This window comes from Leuresthes tenuis, unplaced genomic scaffold (assembly GCF_036924035.1).
Source record: "Leuresthes tenuis unplaced genomic scaffold, fLeuTen1.0.hap1 SCAF_15, whole genome shotgun sequence".
Taxonomy (NCBI): Eukaryota; Metazoa; Chordata; class Actinopteri; order Atheriniformes; family Atherinopsidae; genus Leuresthes; species Leuresthes tenuis.
This window is the reverse complement of record NW_027325369.1, coordinates 20,297,434-20,317,868: the sequence shown is the minus strand read 5'-3', so window position 1 is coordinate 20,317,868 and position 20,435 is coordinate 20,297,434. Positions and strand designations below refer to the sequence as shown.

General features: G+C 41.2%; 1 protein-coding gene across 1 annotated transcript; it reads right to left on the bottom strand.

The window, feature by feature from the left end:
- Positions 1–5,151: 5,151 nt before the first annotated feature.
- id3 (inhibitor of DNA binding 3) lies at positions 5,152–6,578 on the bottom strand. The gene is made up of 3 exons (XM_072365119.1): positions 6,162–6,578; positions 5,765–5,838; positions 5,152–5,349 (listed from the first exon to the last, which is right to left on the bottom strand). The coding sequence occupies exons 1-2, from the start codon at positions 6,459–6,461 to the stop codon at positions 5,785–5,787; spliced, it is 354 nt and encodes a 117-aa protein (XP_072221220.1). The 5' UTR covers positions 6,462–6,578; the 3' UTR covers positions 5,152–5,349; positions 5,765–5,784.
- Between the last annotated feature and the right edge of the window lie 13,857 nt (positions 6,579–20,435).

Here is a 20,435-nt window from a genome sequence, read left to right as displayed (position 1 = left end):
CGAGCAGGGAACACTGTATGTTCACTATAAACATGATAAAGCTGTAATATCGTCATCCCGTCCTTTTCATTTTATCACAGGTCACGACAAACAATGATACAGAAAACAAACTACATTTCCGTATCTGTCAATTAGTTCTCAGCTCATAACGATGGAAGGATCTGCTCTTGACGTTTTTAAAACTTGTTAAACCGTGTTAACAAAATATCTACAATTCAAAACGCAATATCTTATCATAGTTGAATATTTAACATAAAATTGTGCCATAATAAGGATCAAGGTCTTACTGAGGGAGGAAATGAAACCGTTTCAGTGGGAAATTGCTCTTCTAGTCAACAGTCAGCAGTTCTAGTCAACATTTATGTGTAAAGAAAGAAAGAAAGAAAGAAAGAAAGAAAGAAAGAAAGAAAGAAAGAAAGAAAGAAAGACATTTAGGGAAACGTTGGAGAAAAATGTAAATAAAGGTTATGTGTATAAGTACAATGTTTCATCCTTGAGGATCTCCTCTTTATAGATTAGATTTATTCTTTACGTTCATATTTCAGTGTTGCGGAAGTTTCCTGTGGCCTGCTGCAAGGTGTTGCTGTGGATAGTCTGTAAATGATAATTGGATTCACTCAGTACCACTCTTGCTATTGGCTCTCAAGAGATATTGAAAGAAAACACCCCCTCCCCCAAGCGCAGCGACCAACCCAAGCCATATGACTATGACCCCCTTTGGCCAAGACAATGTCAATGCCCAACCCAAGCAAGCCCAATTGTCATGCCTCGATCTGAACTACATTTGAAGAGGGCTCAGTCTTATCTTAAATTGTTCTGTGGTCACGATGAATCAAATGTACTTGTTGTTCACTCTGAATTGTAGCTCTGACTTTAAGCGTTTGAAGGTCTGGGGTTGAAGGGAAAGGCTGACAGTTTCCTACAATATACATTGGATAAAAAGTTAATAATAATTTGTTAGAAAAGTTAGTAAAGAAATTCACTTAGTTTCAGACGTATAATTGCAACATCGAAGAAACATTGAAGACAAGAAAGACAACCAGAACTTTGACTAGATTTTACATAACCTCTGCCCTGTTTCTTCCTCTTTTAACATTAGTTATATTGCACAAGCAAAAATAATGACATCTCAGATTCATTTTTATTTAGGCTGCATGAACCGGGACTGATCTGAGGTTGTCATACACAGTTTCCCTTTAAAACTGATCTTGAGGCCTTTGTATAAAAAGAGACAGCTTGGTCTGGGTGAGGATGCTGGTATGTGGGAAAAAATACACTGAAGCTGTACTAATAAACCTGATCTGTCTCATACTGTGAATATGACACTGTATGCCATATATGTACATAAATTATGTTAAAAGATTATTAAATTTTTTTTTATTGAAAGAAGACTCAGAGTACAAAATATAGTTCTCATCCACAATTCTGTACCAATTTCTTTTGAGGGCCTTCAAACTGGGAAATATGAGCACAAGGGAACACTGAAGAGGGCAGAGTCAATCCCTTTTTGTACTCTGGTGTTTTGTGTTTTTGAGTTTTCGAAACTGGTACAAACCAGTCAAGTCTCTCTTTGAAGGAGAGAGTTCAAGATCTCCGGTGATTGCCTTGTTGCCTTTGAAATTCCTTTTTAAATCGTTATTTCAGGCGCTCGTAAGCTACTCCACTGTCTTCGCTCCAGAGAAAAAGAAACTAAGAAGTGTGACTCTTTTTATGTGGTGAAAATCATCACGCATTGTTGAACCAGGGTCACGTGGGCACTGTAAACTAAGCAAAGGCAAAACTTTCTGACGGTTCGCTGCATTTGTTCTGTTGTCCAAACTGAACTAACTGAAAGGTTGCAGTTGTTATTGATTCTGTGTTTGTATTCAACTTTACAGAAGTAGTTTGTTTGGATTTATTTCTTTTAGTTACTGAAACTTCTGTGCTTTGAAGCAAGGGAATTCTGTCCAGAAACTGGGTGTTCCAAACAGATAGAAGCCCTCACCCTCATATACAAAGTACACATATGATTTAAATGTGGAAGCATGTGCACATAAACTCACTCTGGTGCCCCACAAAGAGAAAAACAGTGTTAAACGTTAATGACGATAGACTTTGTTTGTTTGATTTCTTCATTTCTAAAACACTATTAAGAATAATTGGATTTTCTCTTCCCTTACAGGAATTTATTTCAACTCATAAAGAGGAGCTCATCTTGTGTTTAGTGTGGAAGTTAGTAGAGCACACATAGCTTCATCCTCATCCAACGACCCCATCTTGTGGTGTGAACTGGCATCTGGTCATCTTTTCTTTGGCCATAAACATTGGTTTTGGTTTGTTGTTGCATGAAGCAGATAAAATATTATGTCAAACGCTGTTTAGGTCTCACCATTCTCTTCCAGTTGCTCCAAGGATAGCGTCCCCCTTTTCCTTTCATGATACTCTTTCAGTGGAAAGTATGTGACCACCAGACACTCGATAACACGTTTCTCTGCGATGCAGTGAATTCAGGATGTCTGGAAATAGCTGCAGGCACCTGCAAGGCATACAGAAATGCTGCTTCCCAGGTGAGTTTAAAACAAGAAGTGGCTGAAACCTCGACGCTCCTGGATTTAAGGCCTAGAATTTTCAAAATCTTCAGAAATATATGCAAAATGATCCGACTTTGTTAAAATTTCAAGGAAATGTCCAAAGTCTACTGAGGACATAAATCAGACAGAAAATGTACCGTGGACACACTTCTTGGCTGATATTTGTCTACAGAACCCTGGACAGTAATGGCAGCCTTAAAGGCTTCTTTCATCTGTTAGCTGGTTTGAGTTACTGACACTGTTCTGTCGCGATGTGTTCAAGCTCCTACAGTAGCTTTCTGAAACTGTGTAGTACGTTGTGGTAATGTTTTGATTTCACAACTTCTTTGAAACGTTCAATACCTCCAGTACGAGACGCATGAAAGCAGCTGTGCAGCATGATAGAACCTCCACCATGTTTTAGTGTAGGTAGAGTCTTATTTTCTCTATGCGCTTTATTTCATCATCTGTAAATAAACTGATGCTCTGCATTCTGTTTTTTATAGAGCTCTGTTCACATTTCCTTTATTAATAGAACATTATTCCACAAGACTGTGACTTATCTTTGAAATTTTTAACTAAAGCTTGTCTTGTTTTTTTTTGTTGGCGTCCCATGTGCCCTCATATGGAAGCCTACTTGGTTACTGAACTGTTTTGAATTTTTCGTTTGTGTCCCATTCCACAGAATTTGTTTGTTTGCATCCATTTCTGCAGATACTGAAACCAATGTGTTTGAAAGTGAGGTGAAAAATGACAATTCTGATTTAGGAAAAATAAATGTGTTCCCGCTCCTGCTTGGACTCAGCTGCAAAATCACCTGATTCTTAAGGAGCCAATACCACTAAACTAATTCAGTCAAATGATTTACATTCTGGAGGCAAATATATCTGGTTATTTATATTTCTATTTTATTGTTCATTTATAGGATATTTGTGCGTATATATTACTTTGTGTATAGTTTGTAGGCATTGTTGCATTATTTCTGCTAAACTGACCAACAACTTTTCTTGACCAGGATGCTATTACAAGAGAGATTTATTTATTCAATTTTTTTTACAATTCTTTTCCCTGGTTAGATAAAGGTTGAATAGATTTAAATGAACTTGAAATAAAGCGAACCAGCTCTCACGTCCTTGAAATGATCTAAAAGTTAAACCACCCTTTAACAGTCTTAACAACAATGCAAATGACTTCCAAACATAATGGAAATTAGGAAGTTCACGAATTTATAATTTTGTTTTACCATCTTCAGATGTTTTTCTGCCAGAAGTGTGCTGAGTGTATGTCTGAGGTCTCCCGCTGCCTTGAAAATGGATCTGGCCTGTAACTCGTTTTAGCCACTAGATGGAGCTGCAATTTCACTGTTGGCAGCAGCGTGAGGGTTATATCTGGGTCATCATGTTCAAGTCTTCAAGTCTTCAACAAAGTGGAGAACACAATTTTGGGAGTTTTTTTGTTTTATTTATCTATTTACTTTCTGCTATTATTTGGTAAAAGTTCAAATCAAAAGAGGAGCTGTAACATCAGAAAACTTCAGTGTGACTAGTGATCCAGATGCACCAGTGATACTGTATAACATACAAGTGCAGATTTCCAGATTAATCCAAAAGGTAAATTGGGTTGTTCAGCTCCTGAGACGACAGTGATATTTCCCAGTGCACATGTGTTATTGGACCTTTCCTAGGCTTAGATGACATAGTTCACGTGCTGTTGTGTCACAATTGTTAATAACGACTAAATTGACTTATGAACAGCCATGTCAGGTTAATCAACTTCTTCACCATGTAGGAAGTTTTGATTTACTTAAACTGGCTGTTACTCTTTCACTGGAAAACTAGAGACAGTCACAGGAAACTCCCTTTGTTTGATTTCCAACCACTCAACCTCAAGATTCATCTGAATACATCCTGTTGTATCAGCACTTTGTTGTCATCCAGAGCCAAAATGTCATGTCAGCGTCACCCGAATCTTCTGCCGCCAGTTCAAACTCATTCATTGTTTCCCCCTAAATACTCCACACCAGCCAAGCTGCTTCACATCATTATTTTTTATTTCATTACGTAACATACATACAAAGCAAACTTACTTTATTATAAAGAGTTTATGAAACTCATAACACGTTGTCTGTAGAAATAACACAATCCCTACAAACATGTATAATTAACTCTAGTATAGAGTTTGGAATAAAACAAAGAAAACTCCCATGAAAAAAAAATACAGACATCCAAAAATGACTTGCACCTTACATACCCACAGCAGATACGTACACATGCCTAAATATGAACAGAATCCAGATCACGTGGAACCGTTGTTTTGGGGGTGATAGTTATGTGAGGTGATACAAGGCTTGTTGGAGATTGGTTCAGGATGGGAGAGGAGATCAACTCACAAAAAAGTCTGTTTGGAATGAGTTACAAAAATAAACGGAAATAAAAGGGCAGTGTACCAATATTTCTACTTCTATCTATATGGAATCCCAGCTTTGTGAGGAAGACATACAGAGTTGGTTGCTTTCAGTTTCAAATCCTGGCTTCTGCTTTGGTGTGTTGATTTGTCTGTCCAGGAGCCAAAGAATGAGTCTCTGTTTTTTTTCTTCTTCTTCTTCTTCTTCTTTTTTTTTTTTGCTCATGCACTGCTGTTGATCCCCACTCATCTAGGAAACAGTCCTTGTTTTTCTTTTTTTTTTTCCTTTAAACCCTCCTCCTCTGTCTTCTCCTTCTCTCCGGAATACCTATCCCACCCTCTCTGCCCCTCTTGTCCTCTTGCCCGGAGTGAAGTGGAGACATGTGTTTCCCTGCACCTGCATGGAGAGAAAGGAAGAAAAGTGAAGTCAGATCTCTCCCTCCCTCCCTCCCTACAGAGGGGAGCAGACAGACTGGCGCCTAGCATGGAACTTTCATTAACCCCAGGCAGATAGCAATGGATCCGCCTCACAATCACTGGCCTGTCTAATTGGAAGCATGGTGAATGTGGCGCAAAGGAAGAGCCCCCCCCCTCTAAACACATCAATGCTTACACGAGGTTTTACTCTAATTCATTTCACTTGAAGAGCTAAAATCACATCGATTTAGCAAACTATAAACGACTAACTGCATGATCTGTGTTTCTTTGAGTGCATTACCAAGACAGATGACCTTAATATATTTTAAGACATTTGTCTTAAGACTGTATGAGATAAGGAAGATCTTAGAATAGACTGAAGGATAAATACGTACCACAATGTGTCATCCTCATCCTAATGGCACAACCGCCCTTCTTCTTTGGAGAAATTGCGAGTAATGTCCGCCGTCTGAATGAGGAGCAAGAAAGACAAATAGTTTTAGCAGCCGGCAGTAGCATGATTCGAACTCATTTAAGAACATCCTAGATTTATATCTGAGATCATTATCTGCTTCTGCACCGCAAACGTTCTGGGTAGAATGTCAGTATGTAAGCAGAGATGCATGCTGCGAGGGGAAGCGCACTAAACTTTACCGAATGCACAGAAAATGGACTTCAGTTCGGATCAGATTACACTCACGATCACATGAGAACAACAATTAGTAAAGGTCAGTGTCTGAGGATGTTGAAGGACAAGCACGAGTCCAGCCAGCAGCCCACATCTCCCCTCACCTTTATTGACAAAACCATCTCTGGCGCGGCCGTGTCTTCTGCCTCCAGCGCGATCTGCAGGTCGAAGATGTAGTCGATAACATGCTGCAGGATCTCCACCTGGCTGACCGACTTGTTCTGCGGGATGCTCGGAACCAGCTCCTTCAGCTTGGAGTAGCAGTCGTTCATGTCGCACAGCGCGCTCACCGGCTCGTCCACACATGAGTGTTTATTCCGGCTGATGGCGAGACTCTGCTCCGAAATGCAGCACACGGCCTTGTAGCAGCTCCTCGCAGAGCGGACGGGACTGATGGCTTTCATGGTGAAAACGATGGCAAAAGTCGCTGACTGTTTGGATGTAAGCTGTACCTCGGTTCTCCTCTCTCTCGGGTCTGCCAGTTACTGTCCTGAACAAGCTACAGTGTTGTGACAGAAGAGTACAGTTTTGGTTTTTATACACTGCGCGCCTGAAGACGCCCCTTTTCTCGCATCGTCTTTTGATTGGTCAGTGTAAAAAAACATGCACCGTCTCATTGGCTGAGGTCACCTTGTGGAAAGGCTGGGAAGAATGAGGAAATTAGGATGGGATGCCCGAAGGAGATTGTCAGTCAATAAGTTAGCTATTTTTCAGGTAGTGGTAATTATATAAACCAGATAAAGTTTCCAAAGTACGATACGTTGGAAGCGTAGAAGGACCCCAGCCCCCCCTCAGTAACATAAGCTTACTTTTAGTATAAATAGTTTTTAACTGAGAGGAACAGCAAGGTGAACATCTGCTCATTTATTGATTTGACTTGTTTCTTTTCCACTTTGACTCATCAGTGTAACAACTATCCTTTTTAAGGCTTTGCTGCTTGTTTGACTGCTCTTCGGTCTATCTAAGTACTCCACAATAATGAATCTCTTTGTTGCAAAACATTTATTAAATTTCACGGGTTTCCACATTTTAGAACACCCTGAGCTATAAAAATGCTAGAACAAAAAGAACATGTAAAAAACTTGTGCAATATGGGTAAAAGGTCAACTGAAAACCAGGTTATTTCTATAATAACCAATTCAATAGCAGTCATCTGGGAGCTTATAGGCTGGCTATGAATGCAAGGAGAGTCTACAGGCCTATTCAGCCTCTTTATCCTTTTTGTTGGGAGTAATTAAATATGTCTCATTCTCCCATAATATTAAGAAAATGTGCGCTTAAACCGTCAAATCACTTACTGCCAAAATCTAACCACCTCTGTATGAAAGTGTCATAAAAGTTACTTTTGAACAATTCCAAACGCTGCTCCCTTTTAGTTTACATCAAAGCACGTCCCGTTCTGCTCCTATTTGGGTCTTATTTTCCCCTTTTCTCACAATCCTGTTTTGTGGAGGAATGCAGGCCTGAGCCAGCTGTGTGTCCTATCCCGGCCCAGCTGTGTTGATCTAACGCGCCAGTCCCAGACATGCTGGCGCCAGCCTCCCGACGTCATCCATTCACCCCGACGCGCACTCCCCTCTTTGGCAGACGGCCCTCCCTCCCCCGTGAACCATATGAGGGGAGAGAAACACAGGCGCTCAGAGATCCAATTGGCTGACCGGTTCTGTCACTCATGAATTTAGGACTCTATCCACCCCCTTTTCTCCACGCTTCTCTCCTTGAGCATGTAGTTGCACTAAGTGAAATGAACTGTTAAAACTTTGCAAATACTCCACATCTTTTTGTAAATGATGAATACACTCCAGTCTCTTGATGAAAAGTGACGGTTTAACACAATAAACATACCACTGTTATCAAAGCCAGACAAATAAATGGGGGGCTAAATTATACTGTCCAGTAAAGGAAAAGTTTTATACAGTAGCACACATCGTGCCAGAATAGTAGACCTGGTGTTGCAACCAATGAAAGTCTCACCCACTCAGAGGGAGTGAACTATTCCCGTTGTTGAGTAATGTTATTGTAATTATGACAAAACTAGCAACTGGTTGAGTAGTGTATTGCCTCACAGGCAGCAACACTGGATTAAGTATGACACAAAGTTAAAGCAACACCATACTCTTATCTTCAGTTTGGCCACAAGTGTGCGTAAATGCGCACGGCTGGAGCTACCCCAGTTATACAGAGGTTTAACAGATGTTCGAGCCACAACTGCCTTCCCAATGTCACCCCTCCCACCTCCTCATAACCACTGACCCTGCGTGACAAGTCACTCAACGACCTCACTTTAGAGCAAACCATAATATTGAACCGTGAGACAGGACTTCGATCCAGCGCTGCTTTAAAGATATATTATGTGAGTGGCGCCGGGTATCCAAACAAGACTTTGACCTTAAATAGCTTTCTTAAATATGTCAAGAGAAGGACAAATATTGCTTCAGATTTCCCAGATCTTTTGGGAAAAGAGTTGCATTTGCTGACTTTACAGATCAAACTTTGACTGGGACAGGGGGTCAGCAAAGATTTGATATTGCAGGCCTCCACGTTGAGATGTAGAAATCACACATTTTCGTTTCATGATCCATGGAACGCGCTGCTCGCAAATTCTCAGTACTTTTCAGGAATTATGAAGCATTTCTAGGGAAAAAAGGCCAACCTCTAGCCAAACCAGCGCCTGCAGATTCCAGACTTCTCAGTGAGTAAATCTGTGCGGAACACACACTCGCACCAGTGTGTCTGGGCAGGGATCAGGTGCTTGTCGGAAAGGGCCCGGACACAATCGGGTCTCTCTTTCAATGGATGGGAGAATTCCGAGGCCGGCGTCAGTGAGTCTGCCTCTCTCCCCGCCCTCCCTCTCCCTCTCCCTGCTCCTCCGTGCAGCTGGACGCAGACAATCAAGCCATCAACAATCGTCACGCATAATTAGCAGCACCCCCTCCTCTTCCCCCCTCTTTTCCCCAATTAAATTTGATTCCACGATATTTTATTTATGGCCACCCCCGATGAGGAAAATATAATTTTATGACAGTAATCCTGAACACCAGCCCAGCTCATTAATAAATAGGTGCTTCCCTTGCCGCTGAAGGGGTTTTCAGTCCTCCACTCATTTTTATGTCTCAAACACCTTTTCTCAGGACAAACAAATTGTGTCCTTTTATTTCTAGTAACAACGGGGCAGAGTGTGGAGTAATGAGGGCCATCTTGTGAGAGGAGACAGAGGGAGGGAGCAGGAGGAGAGCCAAACTGTCATGTGGAGAGCCAGTGTTGTACATAGAGGAGTATCTTTTTCATCCACAAGTGCAGGTCCATCATGAGGGGATAATTGAGTAGCAAGAAAAGCAGTGAAACTTAATTCTTTGTAATGCTTGATGTGTGTGTGTTTGTGCGCGCGCAGGATTCCTCCTCCTCCTCCGCTCAGTGTTTTCACCCTGTCCTTCATCAAAGGGGCTTCAGTCTTCTCCGTCAGCTTTGACAGCCTACAGAGCTGCAGAGCCCAAGCTTTTGTTCCTCGTGACCCAGGCAGTGACATGACATTTTACGCACCCTGTTTTTCTTTTTGTATTGGCCGATTGTTCTTAATCAAACAATCTCTCCTTGAAGCTTGTGAATAAATATCTGTCAAGATTTGGAGATGAGAGTGCACCTAATGTGTCAGGATATTAACTGACATGCATGTGAATATTTGATTTATTCAACCGCTATGTGCTATCCGTGACAAAGAGGCACTCTTTCTAAAGGAGAATCAATATTTTTTAATCTCTGCTGTTTAGGTTTCGAACAATTTCATGTTTATGACACTGAGACTTGCTATACTAAAATATAAAGTATGTGTACAAAGAAACTAAAAGTGCCACTGCAACATAGTTTGGACACATAGGGGCAAGGCTGTTTCTGCCAAATCAAGCTGGTGACAAAATCTTTATGTAATAAAGACATATTTCCCCCCTCAGGCTAATAATGTCTGGATACACTAATATTTTTATTCTAGTTTTCTGAGTATGGACAGAATGCATAAAAAGGGCCTTAAGATCTTTGATTTGCCACTGTATAAGAACCACTTATAACTGTCTGTTACAGTTAATGCCAAATGTCATGATTTCCAATAACTAACATGCCCCATTAAACAAGAAACAGAAACAGCAGCATCCTTTTACATATTAGAAATGTGCAGCTTTCATTTGAATTATAACACCTGGCAGGGGTTGGTCACGAGTTAATGATTTCTTCCTCAGCCAGCTCATTGTGGGAACTGTGCTGTTGATATTATCATGTTGTCAGGTGGCCCTGTCCGTGTCCTTGAATGTGAAGATTTTACCGCTCTCCCCAAGCAGGACTAAAGCTGTGAAACTGTATAGCAGGTGGGACTCAACCCACAGAAGGCCATAAAGTCCATGGCCGCCACATAGGGGCAAAACAAGCTGAGTATACTGTTCAGTGAGCATAGGCCAAGAGAGACGCTGCCAGGTGCAGGTCACACTATTGTTTTGTCGTTTTCATCACCTGACTGGAACAGTTGGTTTATGCTGTAGCCATCCAGTGAGGATAAACATCTGGCTGTGCGTAAGCAAGGCCACTCTTGGGGATTGTTGCTGTGGCCGGTTGGTGTAGGCGAGTGTGATCTGATTAGTCACAACACCTTCCATCATTCCTCCCAGGCGGCTTGGAGCAGGCTTTGAATTAAAATCTAGTGAGGTCATTTCGGATCAACAAACTGAGTCATGTAGAAATCTGTCCTCCAGAGCAAGTCAACTTTTCTGAAAACTACAAAATGAGTAAGACAGCACGGAAACAAAGTGGCTCGCTGTCTCCACACTGCAAGAGAAGAATCCGCAGTCTGTTGTGGAGCTACATTCTTGACTCTAACCAAAATCAAGATGCATGCACTAGTTTGTAGATTACTACCAGATGAAGACCGTGCAATTATTTCTACAAATGCTCTTGTGTAATTGCTGCTCCTCCTGCTGTTTTAGTTGCATGTGTGGTGAAAACACTTTAAACTCACTTGAACTAGAATTATGACCTTGCATTTAAGGAGAAGGCCTGTCTGGGTGCATGCCTCATGAGATCCCACACAGTGCGGCCTGTAAATAAAGAGTCTTTCAAAGAGGGATTCAAATCCGGTTCAGCATACTCCAAACCTTGGCCTCTAAACTCAGAATTTCTAAGACATCCTAGACAGCGAAGAAGCTTGCAAGTTGCTGTGGAAGGAGGCAAGTACAGTAAAACGTAAATAATCCAGTCCCAACAGCTTTGATAAGTTAGATGAAGATTTTTTTTTTTTCAATTTGAACTGGCCAACATATGCTGGCTGAGGTGATCAAGGCCAAATTTATTTTCTAAACGTATCTCACGAGTTCACGTCTGCATCTGTGAGGAGGAGACAGAGACTGTGGGAGTAAGATACAATCAGGAAATTAGTTTGGGGGATCTTGATCTTGAGTAGTCCAATGAAGAGAACAGAAGCAGAGAAAATTTCAGTGGTAAATGACTAAGCGACAGACTTGAGGAGAAGAGACAGACAGTGGAAAGAAATTCAGATTGTTGAAGAAAGAGTTAGACTGAGGGAAACAAAGATGTAGACGGGACTAACTGCTGCTGAGGTTCAGCTGGTCAGGCTTCATAAGGGCCAATGTGGTCCCTGGTGAGTATCTTTGCACCTGTGTGTGTGTCATGTGTTTCTAGGTCAAGTAAGTCTAGAAATCTAGTGACTTTCTCCGTCTGTCACTGATGTTGTATTCTTCTTTCCTCTGTCCCCCACCCCCAACACACATGGTTGCCACCCCTCCTCGTTTCTTGTGTCTGCTCCTCGTGCTACTAATGAATTGAAACGATGCGGACTGAGACATGATACACAGCTGATCCCCCCCCCCACTCCTCCACACACAGTCATACAACACTTACCCTCTCCTAATCTGGGTCAGTGGCATCCCTCTTGGTCACCCCTGGCGGAGCCCTCCAGACGGAGGGGGCAGAGTGGGAGCAAAGAGGTCTGGGCTCTCAGTGACCTGATTATAAACTCTTCGAGACACTACTAAGCTCTATAACCAGTCAAACACAAAACACAACCTGGCTACTGGACTGTTGACCATTTTAGCAATCATGTAGTTGCATATACAGTAGATATATAGATATACAGTATGTATACCTGCATTTATCCAGTTAGAATGACTTATACTCTCTTGAGGGTGATTTTAGTTTTCTGTACGTTCACACCCCTCCTAATTATTACCATGCCAATTTCCTTCAGACTCGCTTTAAGCGTGTGAACATCATAATGGGATGGACACTGCCATTTGGTCAGCTCTCCATTTGAGTGTGAAACCATCAAAAACATGGCCGCCAAGTTGACGGTGGTTTCAGGTTGTGGGAGATTTTTTAACTTCTCGCTGTTCTAGTTTGCTAAAACTGTTATACCCCGACGCAGACTTTAAGACACCATCCTCCCGCTCTGCGACCCTTTGCACCCTAGTCACTGCTGGTCCAAATGCTTACAAACCTAAAAAATCCCTGAAAGTCGATACAAACTACTACTCTTGAGAATAAAAACGTAAGTAACACAAGCATGAGTCACTCCCAAAGAGAGTAACACTACCAGGAAATTCATATATTTGTTTAGCTATGTCTGGACTGTGTGTATTGTATTATGGACATTTCCTGCTAACATTCCCTGGTTACTCTGTAATTACTGAGAATATCCTAGCCCCAGTCAGTTAGGAGTCTGGCCAAAGTGGATGCTCAAAGCCACTCCAGATTTCTAAAAATGTTGCTTCCTCTAATTCCCCAGAATGGCCAAAAGAGGAAAACTGCCTTTGGAGGGAAGCTCTCACAAACTTGAAGCACTTAGGCTTAAAAAAGAACAAGTATGTCACTGATACGGCAACACAATGAAAATGATACTAACACACACAGTTTAAAAAAATGGCAAGGGGAATTTTATTTACACATGACATTTCATTACACATAGAGAAGCTTGAGAAAATAATAATTCTATGCTGTGCTCTGAGCCAAAGAAGGGACTTCTGTAAAGGAGTAACATGTTTAAAATACTGTGTGCATGTAAGAACTCTGCTTGGATAATCCTGTATATAGAGCATAACAAGAGTCTAACCTGCAGGAGACAACTGGACAAACACATTTCTTAGGATATTTTTGTGGAAAGTTTCTACATTTTTAATCGGTGGTAGAAAGCTGTTCTGGCATTTTTCAAAAATTGAGCTTGGTATGCAAAATAACACCAATGTTCCTGACTTACTCCCTGGATTTCAGAGACAGCAATGAAAAAATTGAACAGATTTCCTGTCTGTGGCTTTTTTGGACCAACTACGAGTTGGACAAAGTAGAAAACGATTCATTAAAGGCTTGGCTCCTCCTATGGAATCGCCATAGTTTATGAAATGAATAAAATTCCATTTGTGCTGCTCAAGGCAACAACAAACTCTCTTTTCAGGAAGAGTTTCAACTCTGGTTAATTGAGACTCTTTTTGAAAAATTCCCTCAGGGACTGCGATAAACACAAACAAGCAAAAAAAACCCCCACAACAATGGCTGTGGATCTGGCCGATTTTTTATTCTTAATCTATTTGAATTAACATCTGAGCAGGACAAAGCAAATTTCCCTTTACTTGATCTGAACTGGGTTGAGTAGTGAAGAGTCTGGACTGTCCTGACTGTTGCATAAAGGGCATCAGTAAATCATTCATTCCAAATGATGTGTTGCCATACCAGGATTATCTCAATACACTGTATCAAACATTCACCTTTAAGTGTACATTCTTCATATGTGTAATTCTAACGATGTTTTTTGTGTTTGATTATCACATTATAGGATCAAATTAACTTCAAAACATCCTGCCTTTTTTTTTTCCATCTCTGACCTTGTTGTGCGGTGTTCAACATCTTGTAGGCCCTCACTTTATAGATGTATTACTCAAACGGGCTGTCCTGGCTCCTGTTTCATATGGGTGCCTGTTGCAACACACCAACACCTTAGCAGCTACCTGCATTTTTTGAAGTTGCTGTGCTATTTTCAGTTTTAACAACCACATAACACCTACAATGTTCCTAGTTAGCTTTGGGAACACCTACGCCATTGCAAATTCAAAGACACAGGAAACTTTATCGTATGCCTCAACCATAGCACTATATTTACTGTCTCCTCATATGCACTGTGTCATTCTTCCAAAATGAAGGCAGAAACATTATGAATAATCTCCAAAATAGGAAAGTAACTCAGTGTTGTGTTTCGTAAAACCAATGCAGTTTGGTTGAAGCAACATTTTAAATGCAAAAAGGGGCAGATGCTCAGTGAAGGCATTTAGAACTATTGGGTCAGGCACATGACCTCAACACAGTGCTTTCAGATAAGGACGAGCACTTCAAACACCACGGATAAGCTTCCCTGTGAAGGACATAGAGTAGCTCCTTGGGTCTAAACAAGAGATAGGCCTGACAAAGCTCAGTTTAAAAGAGGTGTGTGTACACCCATTATACTCCATTGTAATTCTAAAAGGCAAAGGATGCTATCTTCTCTTCGATGTGGCTTTATGCTAAAAAGCAGAGGATAAAAGTGTGGAAGTTTAGAACAGATGGGACATCTCCGTTATCTAATCTGTGTTAAAAACAGTCAACAGTGGCATTTTGTTACTGAATAGGCTTCAGCCTAATGTGACAGACTAGCTATGGCAAAGTTAGAGGTCAGGTTGTGCGTGTGCGCGCGCATGTGTGTGTGTGTGTGCCTTCACATCACAACAGCCTTATAATGACTGTTTAACAACTGGAGTAGTGCTCACCTGTGTCAACGTGTTGAGTGACTGAGTTAATTATTGGCCTCCAGACGTCTGCAAGGCCTCAGAGAGACAGAAGGATTACAGAAGACAAACTGAGGATTAAATAAACAGAGAAGCTACCTTTTTTTGGGCCCCTACACAAATCAGTCCCAAGATTACAGCAGCATTCAGCCGTTTGAATAATCGCTGATAAGCAAAAGCATCAGTGCTGTCATCCACACTCGTTAAAGGAAATACATATAAACTGCTTTTCTGTTCACGCCAGATGTGTGCCCTTCTTGTTAGGGAGGCAGATGATTCCACCCTCCCTGACCAACAACAACACTTCAGTGTTAGGCTAACCTCCCGGTGACTCAACCGCAGCATCTGGCAAACGTTAGGCTTCACCTGAACCCACCGTTTATGCTGTAATCTGAGCAGCGCTCTTACAGATGCTGCTTCAGTTGGAAAAGCTTGCAGTGTGTGTGAGTGTGTGTGCTTTCTGGGCTCAGCCCCGTTCGTAGACTTTTAAAAGACAATTGCTCGGTTCAGTTAAGGGTGGGAACCAAAGAAGCCGGAGCAGGCACAGCAGGAAAGCCCTTTTCACTGAGTGCACAATAACCACCCAGCCCCAGAGAACACAGTGCCTGGTTTGCTTAGTGAACACACAGCAGTGACAGTGTGTCGCGCACGTGGTCGTGACGGGTCTATGTGTCCTTTTGTTAGCAGTCACTGATAGATGAAAAAAAAAAAAAAAAAAGAAAAAGAAAAAACCAGACAAGACTGATAAGACAATAATCCCGCACTCCCTGCACAGCTGGCATATTTTCTGAGAAGCTATTTCCTGTAAAAATTCTGACACAGGAATAATGATGGCTTTGATTGGGCCCCAGTTAACGGGAGGCACTTCCTGTCCCTTTGTATTAGTTTCATTGTGAAGCGATGGGGTGGGGAGGGGGAGGAACGGGCGAGGCAGGGTTTGAGGGAAACAGCTGCTGGAGATGACACAGTCAAGAACATCCCTGTGACCTCCCACCCCTGCACACACACACACACCCACCCACCCCCACACACACACACTACCCCCTCTCTCATTGGTACATCTATAAACTTGGGTTTGACATGATTTTCTGACTGCTGACCCAGTTAAATCTCTTCTTAATTACCACTGTAGGTTGAGTCAGTTAAGGCTCATTACAAAGTCAAGACATGACCATGGAACATTTAGTCTCAATTCTCAGTGGAATTGATTGTCAGAGAAGAGATTTAAGGCCATTACAGTTCAAAAGCATGACAGAATTGTCACAGAGCTGTCATCTCTAGTTCCTAGTTTAGTTCCTAAAGAACACCTGTATTAGCAGATGAGTGTGTCTACATTTAGATAACCGATGGGTTCTACCTCTGCTGCTGAATGCATTTTCAATACATTTTTCTTTCATTATTTCAGACAGAACAGTGAATTTTTTTTATACTGTTGATATGAGTACTTCCTGTGACTGAGCTAACATCAAGCAGATGTTCTCTCGTCATTTAAGTAGTGCATAAGATCACAGTATGATCTAGATTTTGATTAAAGAGAAGCTTTCAATAGCAGTTTTTTTTTGTTGTTTTGTTTTTTACATAAAATCAAACCAAATATCAATAGTTGGAAAGAAAGGGATAATTATTTTCAAGTCAAAAAAGCTGCTACTACGTTATTCAAAGCTTAAGGCTTGCGATCGAGTTTGCATTGTTTGCACATTTCTAAGGGAAGTCTCACTTGTTATCTGAAAAGGAAAGACTGTGGTTCTCAAGTTAATCGGTGCAAAAGCAGCTGTACGTCGCATTTACTCTTGTTTTGGGAGCATCGGTTGGGCTGTATAAGCTTTGAGAATATCAATTATTTAGAAAAAGCCCCATCCTCCACACATGTGAAAAACATACACATTCTAACACACGTTTGTGCTTTTATGTATCGACACCGGCTTCTATCTGAGAGAGGTTTTCCATTAGTGTTTTTGCAGAGATCACAGGTTGTTCTGTTTCCTGCCACACCGAGTGTTTTGCCACAGAAGCTAACCAGCCTTCATGTGCTCTTTGCTCTGCAGTGAAGATGATCACTGGAAAAATCATCAGCACCACAACGCACGCACGCATACACACACCTGCCACAGACACAGATGCATGAACACAAACAACAGTTACTCTTCAACTCTATTTAGCATTTAAGCTATATTTGGAAAGTACCAATATATAATGTTGAGTGGCTTTTGAAAAAAATAAAATAAACCAAAATCTGATCATAGACAATGAAAGTCCTTGTTTTTCTCTGTCCTTCTTATTTCTTGTTTACATTCTGTTGCTATTGTAGCTGCTTCCTCTCTCTGCTCTTATCCCCTTCTCCAACAGTGCCAGTCTCTAAGGAGAGCTGATGCGAGCTCCAGATGTTGAAGCAGACTAGCTGGAGACAGAGAGGGCAGAGGGTGCTCCCATGCTTCAACCTTTCCTTACGCTTATATATATTACTTGCTATGTTTATTGTTGGTTTTTGGCTCCAGTGGCCTCAAACTGTTTAGCTCCAGCTCTCCTTGCATCTTAATCAGAACATCTTAATGTCACAATAATCGCAAATGTTGACACATTTCATCTTGAATCCTGCTATATCGATGATGTAACATATTTTCAACAATCTGAAAAAACTAATAGTTTTGTTACATTTATAAGGAAAAGTTGAGCTCTCAAACTTTTATAAATTTCTCAGAATGTAATTACTCTGTAAGGGCTAAAGGGCTTTGATCCTAAACATGTATCAAAATCACAACTCCATTGCCACGTGCCTCAGACCCCTGAACTAAACATCTCTGAACACGTGTGGAAAAGCATACTGACATTTCTAAAGAGCAGCACTCGTCGGATGGCCCAATAATCTCCCAGAACTAGAAGCATTTCGCTGGAAGAAGGGATGAAAATCTCCCAATCAAGAACTGAGAGACTCATCCCAGAAACAGGAACTATCAGCAAGATGAAAAACTTGCTAAAGGAGCTGTTCCTGGGCATGCTGGGTGCCCCGACCTTTGCTTAACATAGAAATATCATACATAGTGAAGATTTATCGTCTTATATCCATTCAGCTATTCAGAGAAACAGAAACTCTGAACAGAGGAGCTCAGACCTTTGTAAGCCACTGTACGTAAAGATAAAAAAGGTAATAAAGGAAAGAAGAGTGAAGGCTTGAACTCACGGAAGGTCAGTGGGCTGACTGTATATCTCTTTAACTGTTGTTGAGACTATCCTCCATCACACACACACGCACACAAATATTTCTGTCACATGACCCCATTTCCTTACTTTAAAAACGCCATTGAAGTTGTTTTCTTCACGTGAGGCCTTATTGGTTGGGTCAGAGGTCATTTAGCCCTAAAGATACCATCTCTGTATGTGAACATCCATCCATCAGAGTGGATACAGTGTCACCTTTCTCACCTCTCGTCCCGTACTACATGTCTCCTCATCCTATTCCTTAACTTGCTGTTTTCCACTTGGGTACTGTACTGTTTTCTTTAAGAAAAAAACAAAAAAAAACCAACACTGATCACTTGTAAACACTCACAGTTTAGGAGAATTGTGTCGCGGCAAGGATCGCACCGTGAAATTAGGCTGCAAGCCAAGGCTCACTCGGGGTCACCAACATGCACCACTGACCATGCATCCGAGTTAGCATATCTTAATGTGCTGATAAGATCTCTTCTGTGTGTGTTGCAGGTAATTTGAGGTAAAATAACAAAGTAAGCAAGAAGGTAGCTTTACAACAACAAGCGTGATTGCTTTAGATTACAGGACAAAGACGTTAACAGCCATTCAAAGGGAAATTTCACAGTTTGCTGCAATAAAAATCACTGAAACATGTTGATTTGATTTAGGTAAACAATTAACCACCGTTGCCGGGCTGCTGTTGGTATAAGCAACAAGGTTTGAGATTGGATGCAGCTTATCATTAAACAAACCCTGCATGCATTTCCACAGCGTATCAAAACTAACCAAGCAAGTGATTTTTCTCTTCATTCCTGAGAAGGTAACAAAACCCAAATGAAGAATTTCACACAGACCTCAACATGGCTCTGTCTTTCCAGCCTAATGTCTTTCCAGCCTAATGTCTTGGAAGTTGTACGCATGCAGGAGACAGCAACTTTTTTCTGTAATTCAATTTGTTTTACTTCTCAGAATAGACTGCCCATTATCTTTTGAGCCACATGAAGAAACACCAGAAGCGAAACTAACACATACATACAAATGTCCAACTATTCAAAGGTCACATTAGGTAGTGATTGGATGTTTGGAAATAGCTGCTAAACCCACTTTGCTGTAATTAGAGCACTAACTAGAACACCAATTTGTAATGCATTATTCCAGTCACCTCTATGTAATTAGGACATTTTATTTCAACACCTGTAACCCTTCAACCCCCAAATATCATCAAGAGGTTGTTATTTTTTTTTAATCATGGGAATTTAGAAAAAAAAGAAAGAAAAAAAACCTCACTACGTAATCTGGGGTTAAATGAGTTTGAATTTTTTTTTTTAACAGCAGCCACAGTGGCCACCGTGACAATACCCACATAATATAAATAGCACAACATTAAGCTATTAGGACTTTTGTACAAATGGAGCAGTCACACAGTCAGCAAATGACTTTGGGATGTTAATCCTGCAGCTACTGAACACTGAATAAGCCGTTAGATTGTAGTGACATTTTTTAGTTTTTAATTAATTTAACAAGTCAGGGTAAAACTGTATTAATACCTTTTAAAAGTTAAACAAAATTAAGAAATCTGAAGTTTGCAGGATTGGAGATCATTTCATTCTCAACTATCACTTACTTTTAATTACCTTAAATTTAGCAGTTTTATTCCAGCCCACCGTGGGATATTCCTGTATATTACACCTTATGTGTTCTGAATGTGTTGTTGAATTTCTTTTCCACGTGTCCAAAGTTTTATGGCGAAAGCTGACGTTTAACAATCTCACCTCCAAAGAATAATGTGAAAGATAAGGCTGTCTGTTGCACTCTGCTGCTGCTTTGATCTTCACCCATGTTGTCCTAATTGGCCTCTCATCAAACTCTGACCAACATGCTGATGGAGGGGCTGTGTGTGTGTGTGTGTGTGTGTGTGTGTGTGTGTTCTCTCCCTCTTTTGTTTATCTGGAGCAAAAGGTCAGCAGTTGCAAAAGTGCTGGAGATGACTTGAATAAAGTGTGTGCCTGTGTGTGCGTGCATGTCTGCGTACGATGCGCTTGATGCTCTTCTGCTCCAGTTTCCTTACGTGCAGCTTTCTGTGGTTTGACCTTTGACTTCGCCATTTGGCCTTTCCAGTGCTGACCGCTCCTTGGTCACCCAGCTGTGAAACGGACTCTGTGAGAGTGTGAGCACATCTGTGCTCCTGTTACATCCTGAAGAAGCTCTCCACACTTTGAATGAAAAAGCTTGACTAACACAGTTGTTTGTTTCCTCATAGTGTGGGTTCTTCAGTGGTTTCCTCCTGTATCATCAGGCTTTTTGTTCCCGCTCTAAATCTGCAAAGTAAAATCTATTACTACCACTACTCTTCCATTCTTTTCCCTCCAGATTCCTTGCCCCCTC